General features: G+C 48.7%; 1 protein-coding gene across 7 annotated transcripts; it reads left to right on the top strand.

Moving 5' to 3' along the window:
- The first annotated feature begins 1,241 nt into the window (after window positions 1-1,241).
- fem1b (fem-1 homolog b) lies at window positions 1,242-9,999 on the top strand. Of its 7 annotated transcripts, none has more exons than XR_004609582.1 (3): window positions 1,242-2,157; window positions 6,068-9,240; window positions 9,687-9,999. XR_004609582.1 is itself a non-coding variant. In XM_034535044.1 (2 exons), exons 1-2 carry the CDS (start codon window positions 1,733-1,735, stop codon window positions 7,701-7,703), a joined length of 2,061 nt encoding a protein of 686 aa, XP_034390935.1. In that variant the 5' UTR covers window positions 1,242-1,732; the 3' UTR covers window positions 7,704-9,999. The 7 variants fall into 7 exon arrangements, 1 of the variants encoding a protein (XP_034390935.1); XR_004609581.1 differs by having other exon boundaries at window positions 6,068-9,310; window positions 9,660-9,999; XR_004609580.1 differs by having other exon boundaries at window positions 6,068-9,310; window positions 9,413-9,999.
- Window positions 10,000-10,110: the final 111 nt, after the last annotated feature.

Raw genomic sequence — 10,110 nt, 5'->3', positions numbered from 1 at the left:
GCGCCGGTGATGAAGCTGATCTGGGGTCTGGACTGAGACCAAGTGAATCATGTTGATGGTTTAAACTGCAGCAGATAATCCTGTAATCTGTACACACATTTTATTAGAGAGCGTTAATCTGACTGACCTGAGATCATCACGGTGGAACCACTGAAGGTTCAGTTTGTGATATTCAAAGAGGAAATAACTTCCCTCACTTGTGCTTTTGTGTTATTTTGTTTAGTTGTCTTCAAAATGTCTGAATACGGAATGTTGGAAATATAAAATGCGAGTTAATAACATTTATAATATCGTCACATGTAATACTTTTTTTAATCCATGGTAAATATTGTAAACTCAAAAATAGTGAATATTAATGTCATCTTTAAAGTGTTTTAATGAATTGAAGCTGATGAAGAATGTGTTTTGGTTCTTCTGTACGTTCTCTCGGAAGGTGACACAAATACCCAGAAACTGAAATAAATACCATCATATATGTACATTAATATGTTCTTGTGTATCACTGTGTATTATGTTATTGGTCTTTATATATCTATCTATATATCTATCTATCTATATATATATATATAAATATATATATATATATATATATCTATATATATATATATCTATATATATATAGATATATATATAGATATCTATATATAATTATAGATATATAGATCTAGATATATAGATATATATATGTGAGTGTGTATATATCTGTTTTAATCCATAATCATGTTATTTTTCCCTTCATTTATTTATGTATTTATTTATTAACATCTTCATTGAAACCGTGAACAAAAGTTGTTTTCTTTTTTATAAACAACCCGGAAGCCTCCATAGCGGAACTCATGTGAACTGTGTTCCAGTCGGAGGTGTTTTCAAGTTGAACGGCAACTTCCGGTAGATGACGAGTTAGGTGAAAGTTGAGATTTTAACCCCTAAATCTGTTAAAGAGTTAGAGAGCTTGAAAAAAAAGTATATATATATAATATATATATACATGATATATATTATATTATATATATATATATATAATATATATATATGTATCTTCTTTTTTTAAATCTTTTTTTTTAAATTGTTATACTAGGTTTAATATATTATTATTTTTCTTCTATTTCTTGCTAGTTCTTCTTATTTATATTTTTTATTGTAACCGGAAGTTTCCGAGGCGGAACTCATGTGAACTGGAGAAAGTTCCAGTCGGAGCTGTTTTCAAGTTGAACGGCAACTTCCGGTAGATGACGATTTAGCAGAAGGTGAAAGTTGAGATTTAAACCCGTGAGTCTGTTGAAGAGTTAGAGAGCTTGAACAAAAAGTATATATATAATATATATATACATATTATATATATTATAGTTCTTCTATTTCTTTCTAGTTCTTCCTATTTATATTTTTTATTGTAACCGTAAAACAATTTTAAAAAAACAAAAAAAACCGGAAGTGTCGAGCCGGAACTCATGTGAGCTGCAGAAGGTTCCCGTCGGAGGTGTTTTCAAGTCGAACCGCAACTTCCGGCAGATGACTAGTTAGCAGAAGGTGAAAGTGTGTGCGCGTGAGACTCAAACCCGTGAGTCTGTTGAAGAGTTCCCGGACAGAAAGCCGCAGGAGGCTCGCTGACGCGACCTTTGAGCAGCTTCACACACCCGGACATCAGATCCTCGCGCACCGGCTCCGCTGACGTCACCAGAACCAGAAACCCAGGAAACTGGACGCTCGTCCCCCCCACCCCCCGCTCGTGTGTATGTTTTCTCCCCACGTGGCCATTGCGGAGAACATTCCTCTTTCGCGCGTGCACTGGGGCCGGTTTGGACATCTTAATGGGAGGCGCGCCGCCGCGCACGAGTGGACATCGCGGGCGACAGCAGCGAGCAGCACCGCGGGGCTGCGGGCCTCCCCCCCCCCACCGCGCCCGGCCCACATGGAGTCCCTGTCCGGGTACGTGTACAAGGCGGCCAGCGAGGGCCGCGTCCTGACCCTGGCCGCGCTGCTCCACAACCACTCCGAGGGGGAGGTCCGCTACCTGCTGGCACACGTGACCCAGGTGGCCGGACAGAGGTCCACCCCGCTCATCATCGCGGCCCGCAACGGGCACGACAAGGTGGTCCGGCTGCTGGTGGACCACTACAAGGTGGACACGGAGCAGACCGGCACGGTCCGGTTCGACGGGTAAGAAGTACTTTAACTGTAGAGGTACTACTCACTGTGTAGAGGTACTACTCACTGTGTAGAGGTACTACTCACTGTGTAGAGGTACTACTCACTGTGTAGAGGTACTACTGTCACTGTGTAGAGGTACTACTCACTGTGTAGAGGTACTACTGTCACTGTGTAGAGGTACTACTCACTGTGTAGAGGTACTACTCACTGTGTAGAGGTACTACTCACTGTGTAGAGGTACTACTCACTGTGTAGAGGTACTACTGTCACTGTGTAGAGGTACTACTCACTGTGTAGAGGTACTACTGTCACTGTGTAGAGGTACTACTGTCACTGTGTAGAGGTACTACTGTCACTGTGTAGAGGTACTACTGTCACTGTGTAGAGGTACTACTCACTGTGTAGAGGTACTACTCACTGTGTAGAGGTACTACTCACTGTGTAGAGGTACTACTGTCACTGTGTAGAGGTACTACTCACTGTGTAGAGGTACTACTGTCACTGTGTAGAGGTACTACTGTCACTGTGTAGAGGTACTACTCACTGTGTAGAGGTACTACTGTCACTGTAGAGGTACTACTCACTGTGTAGAGGTACTACTCACTGTGTAGAAGTACTACTGTCACTGTGTAGAAGTACTACTGTCACTGTAGAGGTACTACTCACTGTGTAGAGGTACTACTCACTGTGTAGAGGTACTACTCACTGTGTAGAGGTACTACTGTCACTGTAGAGGTACTACTCACTGTGTAGAGGTACTACTCACTGTGTAGAAGTACTACTGTCACTGTGTAGAAGTACTACTGTCACTGTAGAGGTACTACTGTCACTGTGTAGAGGTACTACTGTCACTGTGTAGAGGTACTACTGTCACTGTGTAGAGGTACTACTCACTGTGTAGAGGTACTACTGTCACTGTGTAGAGGTACTACTGTCACTGTGTAGAAGTACTACTGTCACTGTGTAGAGGTACTACTGTCACTGTGTAGAAGTACTACTGTCACTGTGTAGAAGTACTACTGTCACTGTGTAGAAGTACTACTGTCACTGTGTAGAAGTACTACTGTCACTGTGTAGAAGTACTACTGTCACTGTGTAGAAGTACTACTGTCACTGTGTAGAAGTACTACTGTCACTGTGTAGAAGTACTACTGTCACTGTGTAGAGGTACTACTGTCACTGTGTAGAAGTACTACTGTCACTGTGTAGAGGTACTACTGTCACTGTGTAGAAGTACTACTGTCACTGTGTAGAGGTACTACTCACTGTGTAGAGGTACTACTGTCACTGTGTAGAGGTACTACTGTCACTGTGTAGAGGTACTACTGTCACTGTGTAGAGGTACTACTCACTGTGTAGAGGTACTACTCACTGTGTAGAGGTACTACTGTCACTGTGTAGAGGTACTACTGTCACTGTAGAGGTACTACTCACTGTGTAGAGGTACTACTCACTGTGTAGAGGTACTACTCACTGTGTAGAGGTACTACTCACTGTGTAGAGGTACTACTGTCACTGTGTAGAGGTACTACTGTCACTGTGTAGAGGTACTACTGTCACTGTGTAGAGGTACTACTGTCACTGTGTAGAGGTACTACTCACTGTGTAGAGGTACTACTGTCACTGTGTAGAGGTACTACTGTCACTGTGTAGAGGTACTACTGTCACTGTGTAGAGGTACTACTGTCACTGTGTAGAAGTACTACTGTCACTGTGTAGAGGTACTACTGTCACTGTGTAGAGGTACTACTGTCACTGTGTAGAGGTACTACTGTCACTGTGTAGAGGTACTACTGTCACTGTGTAGAGGTACTACTGTCACTGTGTAGAGGTACTACTGTCACTGTGTAGAGGTACTACTGTCACTGTGTAGAGGTACTACTGTCACTGTGTAGAGGTACTACTGTCACTGTGTAGAGGTACTACTGTCACTGTGTAGAGGTACTACTGTCACTGTGTAGAGGTACTACTCACTGTGTAGAGGTACTACTGTCACTGTGTAGAGGTACTACTGTCACTGTGTAGAGGTACTACTCACTGTGTAGAGGTACTACTGTCACTGTGTAGAAGTACTACTGTCACTGTGTAGAGGTACTACTCACTGTGTAGAGGTACTACTCACTGTGTAGAGGTACTACTGTCACTGTGTAGAGGTACTACTGTCACTGTGTAGAGGTACTACTCACTGTGTAGAGGTACTACTCACTGTGTAGAGGTACTACTGTCACTGTGTAGAGGTACTACTCACTGTGTAGAGGTACTACTGTCACTGTGTAAAGGTACTACTCACTGTGTAGAGGTACTACTGTCACTGTGTAGAGGTACTACTGTCACTGTGTAAAGGTACTACTGTCACTGTGTAGAGGTACTACTCACTGTGTAGAGGTACTACTCACTGTGTAGAGGTACTACTCACTGTGTAGAGGTACTACTGTCACTGTGTAGAGGTACTACTGTCACTGTGTAGAGGTACTACTGTCACTGTGTAGAGGTACTACTGTCACTGTGTAGAAGTACTACTGTCACTGTGTAGAGGTACTACTCACTGTGTAGAAGTACTACTGTCACTGTGTAGAGGTACTACTGTCACTGTGTAGAAGTACTACTGTCACTGTGTAGAAGTACTACTGTCACTGTGTAGAAGTACTACTGTCACTGTGTAGAGGTACTACTGTCACTGTGTAGAAGTACTACTGTCACTGTGTAGAAGTACTACTGTCACTGTGTAGAGGTACTACTCACTGTGTAGAAGTACTACTGTCACTGTGTAGAGGTACTACTGTCACTGTGTAGAGGTACTACTCACTGTGTAGAGGTACTACTCACTGTGTAGAGGTACTACTCACTGTGTAGAGGTACTACTGTCACTGTGTAGAGGTACTACTCACTGTGTAGAGGTACTACTGTCACTGTGTAGAGGTACTACTCACTGTGTAGAGGTACTACTGTCACTGTGTAGAGGTACTACTCACTGTGTAGAGGTACTACTGTCACTGTAGAGGTACTACTCACTGTGTAGAGGTACTACTCACTGTGTAGAGGTACTACTCACTGTGTAGAGGTACTACTGTCACTGTGTAGAAGTACTACTGTCACTGTGTAGAGGTACTACTCACTGTGTAGAGGTACTACTGTCACTGTGTAGAGGTACTACTGTCACTGTGTAGAAGTACTACTGTCACTGTGTAGAGGTACTACTCACTGTGTAGAGGTACTACTGTCACTGTGTAGAGGTACTACTCACTGTGTAGAGGTACTACTCACTGTGTAGAGGTACTACTGTCACTGTGTAGAAGTACTACTGTCATTGTGTAGAGGTACTACTGTCATTGTGTAGAAGTACTACTGTCACTGTGTAGAGGTACTATTCACTGTGTAGAGGTACTACTCACTGTGTAGAGGTACTACTGTCACTGTGTAGAGGTACTACTGTCACTGTGTAGAAGTACTACTGTCACTGTGTAGAAGTACTACTGTCACTGTGTAGAGGTACTACTGTCACTGTGTAGAGGTACTACTGTCACTGTGTAGAGGTACTACTCACTGTGTAGAGGTACTACTGTCACTGTGTAGAAGTACTACTGTCACTGTGTAGAGGTACTACTGTCACTGTGTAGTGACAGTAGTAGTAGTAAATAAATTATTTTTTACTAACAATAGTAAACAATGTGTTTACTATTGTTAGTAAACAATGTGTTATTGAATCACGAGTATTGAGGGAATGTAAAAGATTAACCACCGAAACCAGCTGTTCTTTCTGGTAGCTGGCCACACCCACTCTGGTAGCTGGCCACACCCACTCTGGTAGCTGGCCACACCCACTCTGATGTCACAAACAATAGTTCTCAGTTTAAAGGTGAATTGGTCTGATCAGAGGTCAGTTTGAGGTCGGCCCCTGACTGTGTCTCCTGTCCCGCAGCTACGTCATCGACGGGGCGACGGCTCTGTGGTGCGCGGCGGGAGCCGGCCACTTCGAGGTGGTGCGCCTGCTGCTGAGCCACCGCGCCAACGTCAACCACACCACCGTCACCAACTCCACCCCTCTGCGGGCCGCCTGCTTCGACGGGCGCCTGGACATCGTGCACTACCTGGTGGAGCACAGCGCCGACATCCGCATCACCAACAAGTACAACAACACCTGCCTGATGATCGCCGCCTACAAGGGCCACGCCGACGTGGTCCGGTTCCTGCTGGAGCAGGGGGCGGACCCCAACGCCAAGGCCCACTGCGGGGCCACCGCCCTGCACTTCGCGGCCGAGGCGGGCCACCTGGAGATCGTGAAGGAGCTGGTGCGCTGCCGGGCCGGCATGGTGGTGAACGGGCACGGCATGACGCCGCTGAAGGTGGCGGCGGAGAGCTGCAAGGCGGACGTGGTGGAGCTGCTGCTGGCGCACGCCGACTGCGACCCACGTAGCCGCATCGAGGCGCTGGAGCTGCTGGGCGCCTCCTTCGCCAACGACCGCGAGAACTACGACATCCAGCGGACGTACCACTACCTGCACATGGCCATGTCGGAGCGCTACCGCGACCCGGAGCGCGCCATCGCCAAGGAGCTGCCGCCGGCCATCGAGGCGTACGGCGGGCGCAGCGAGTGCCGGACGCCTCGGGAGCTGGAGGCCATCCGGGTGGACCGGGACGCCCTGCACATGGAGGGCCTGATGATCCGGGAGCGGGTCCTGGGCTCGGACAACATCGACGTGTCGCACCCCATCATCTACCGCGGCGCCGTCTACGCCGACAACATGGAGTTCGAGCAGTGCATCAAGCTGTGGCTGCATGCGCTGCGCCTGCGGCAGAAGGGCAACCGCAACACGCACAAGGACCTGCTGCGCTTCGCCCAGGTGTTCTCCCAGATGGTGCACCTGAAGGAGGCGGTGCCGGCCTCCGCCGTGGAGCAGGTCCTGAGCTGCAGCGTGCTGGAGATCCAGCGCAGCACGGCGCGCGTGGACGCGGCGGCCGAGTCCGAGCTGCCGCAGGCGTTGGACAACTACGAGTCCAACGTCTTCACCTTCCTGTACCTGACATGTATCTCCACCAAGACCACCTGTGGCGACGAGGCGCGCGCCCGCATCAACAAGCACATCTACGACCTGATCCGGCTGGACCCGCGGTCCCGCGAGGGCTCCTCCCTGCTGCACCTGGCCATCAGCTCCAGCACGCCGGTGGACGACTTCCACACCAACGACGTGTGCAGCTTCCCCAGCGCGCAGGTCACCAAGCTGCTGCTGGACTGCGGCGCGCAGGTGAACGCGGCGGACCACGAGGGCAACACGCCGCTGCACGTCATCGTGCAGTACAACCGGCCCATCAGCGACTTCCTCACGCTGCACGCCATCATCATCAACCTGGTGGAGGCCGGCGCCCACACGGACATGACCAACAAGCAGAAGAAGACGCCGCTGGACAAGAGCACCACGGGCGTGTCGGAGATCCTGCTGAAGACGCAGATGAAGATGAGCCTCAAGTGCCTGGCGGCGCGCGCCGTGCGGCGCCACCAGATCACGTACCGCAACCAGATCCCCAAGTCGCTGGAGGAGTTCGTGGAGTTCCACTAATAAACAAAACGGGACGCGTCCTTCTTTTTAAAAATATTTTTTTATAATTTTCTAACTAATCTGACCGGGCGGCGCCGAACGCTTTTATAAAACGTGGGTCGATTTAATTTGTTTTCTATTTTAAGTATTAATTGCTCAGAACCAGCAGACGGACGTCCCGGAGGCCTTGTTGTTTGGCCTTATCGCTCACGGCGCCGCCTTCGGGGGTCCTGCAGCCAATGAGGAGAACACAACCAGTTCCCACTTTATATTTAACGCGAGTCGTTCTTTCTCTAAAAGTGCACTTTATGGCCCAAAGTATGCCGACGGCCTCGTCCTCACGCGTTGAAGGACAACTTTCAAAATAAAGGATCAGAACTAAGTAGAAAGAGGATTTATTAGAGTTTGAGCTCCGTGTCGGCGTCCGCATACTTTTGGCCGTGTTCTTTTCTCTGGTGGTTAGAAAACACAAACCAAAAATATTCCCTCTGTTGATGCTGGTGCATGAGCTTTTATTTTGAAAAACCTGCATCTGACCACACAAGCACAGAAACTGAATGTTTACTCAGATCATACGAAAATTTGAATTATTAGTTTTAATGAGACGAGGAAGTCGTTTGGTCGTTGACGTCTGGAGGAAGAAAAAAAACAGGAAGAGATTTTAATGTGTTTTCTTCTGGAAAACTGACATTTCTTTATGAATCGTTTTTTTTTTTAAGGATGAACGACTTTTAAATGAATGATTTTATTTGACCCTTTTATTTATTTGCTTGTCCTCATGTTTGAGTAGTTCTGATCTTTTGTTTCTTCAACCTGTCGTGTTGCTGTTGTGCCTCGAGTCCTGGAGCCCGAGTCCTAGAGCCCGAGTCCTAGACCTTGTGTCCTAGAGCTTGTGTCCTAGAGCCCGAGTCCTGGAGCCCGAGTCCTGGAGCCCGAGTCCTGGAGCCCGAGTCCTAGACCTTGTGTCCTGGAGCCCGAGTCCTGGAGCCCGAGTCCTGGAGCCCGAGTCCTGGAGCCCGAGTCCTCGACCTTGTGTCCTGGAGCCCGAGTCCTGGAGCCCGAGTCCTGGAGCCCGAGTCCTGGAGCCCGAGTCCTAGACCTTGTGTCCTGGAGCCCGAGTCCTGGAGCCCGAGTCCTGGAGCCCGAGTCCTGGAGCCCGAGTCCTAGACCTTGTGTCCTGGAGCCCGAGTCCTGGAGCCCGAGTCCTAGACCTTGTGTCCTGGAGCCCGAGTCCTGGAGCCCGAGTCCTGGAGCCCGAGTCCTAGACCTTGTGTCCTGGAGCCCGAGTCCTAGAGCCCGAGTCCTGGAGCCCGAGTCCTAGACCTTGTGTCCTAGAGCTTGTGTCCTAGAGCCCGAGTCATAGAGCTTGTGTCCTAGAGCTTGTGTCCTAGAGCCCGAGTCCTAGAGCTTGTGTCCTAGAGCCCGAGTCCTAGAGCTTGTGTCCTAGAGCCCGAGTCCTAGACCTTGTGTCCTAGAGCCCCCATTTATTGCACATAAAAGCAGTTTAGATTCTTCCTGAACCAACGCAGCGAGTGAATGCAACACAGAGGGTCTCTGGGTTTGAGGGTCTCTGGGGCGTCTCTAGGTTTGACGGTCTCTGGGTTTGAGGGTCTCTGGGGCGTCTCTAGGTTTGAGGGTCTCTGGGTTTGAGGGTCTCTGGGGCGTCTCTAGGTTTGACGGTCTCTGGGTTTGAGGGTCTCTGGGTTTGAGGGTCTCTGGGGCGTCTCTAGGTTTGAGGGTCTCTGGGTTTGAGGGTCTCTGGGGCGTCTCTAGGTTTGACGGTCTCTGGGTTTGAGGGTCTCTGGGGCGTCTCTAGGTTTGAGGGTCTCTGGGTTTGAGGGTCTCTGGGGCGTCTCTAGGTTTGACGGTCTCTGGGTTTGAGGGTCTCTGGGTTTGAGGGTCTCTGGGGCGTCTCTAGGTTTGACGGTCTCTGGGTTTGACGGTCTCTGGGTTTGAGGGTCTCTGGGGCGTCTCTAGGTTTGAGGGTCTCTGGGGCGTCGCTAGGTTTGAGGGTCTTTGGGGCGTCTCTAGGTTTGAGGGTCTCTGGGGCGTCGCTAGGTTTGAGGGTCTGGGGGGGTCTCGGGGTCGATAACGTGCCATTCCAAGCGCTCCTTTTTTAATCTGTCTGACTGCAGGAGTCTGGATTTCTGTCCTGGTGGAGCTGGAAACCTTTTATTATTATTATTATTATTATAATTTTCTGTGGCTGAAATGAAGCCAAAGATTGTTGTGTTGATGAAACTTCAGAGGACGTCAGCTGTTGTGTACTTCCTGCAGAATGAACGCCGTCAAATTAAAAGTCTTCTGTCTGCATTGACCTGCGTCCTCCTGTCTGTTCCTTCAGTTTTATTCTGACACTCCAACAGGAAGCTGCTGGTTTACTATCAATCAGATTCTCCGAGGTCCCGCCCCCTTCTGACAACAATAG

The sequence above is a fragment of the Cyclopterus lumpus genome, chromosome 6, assembly GCF_009769545.1.
Source record: "Cyclopterus lumpus isolate fCycLum1 chromosome 6, fCycLum1.pri, whole genome shotgun sequence".
NCBI classification, from domain to species: Eukaryota; Metazoa; Chordata; class Actinopteri; order Perciformes; family Cyclopteridae; genus Cyclopterus; species Cyclopterus lumpus.
Note: the sequence above shows the minus strand (reverse complement) of the source record. Positions and strands in the feature narration are given on the sequence as shown.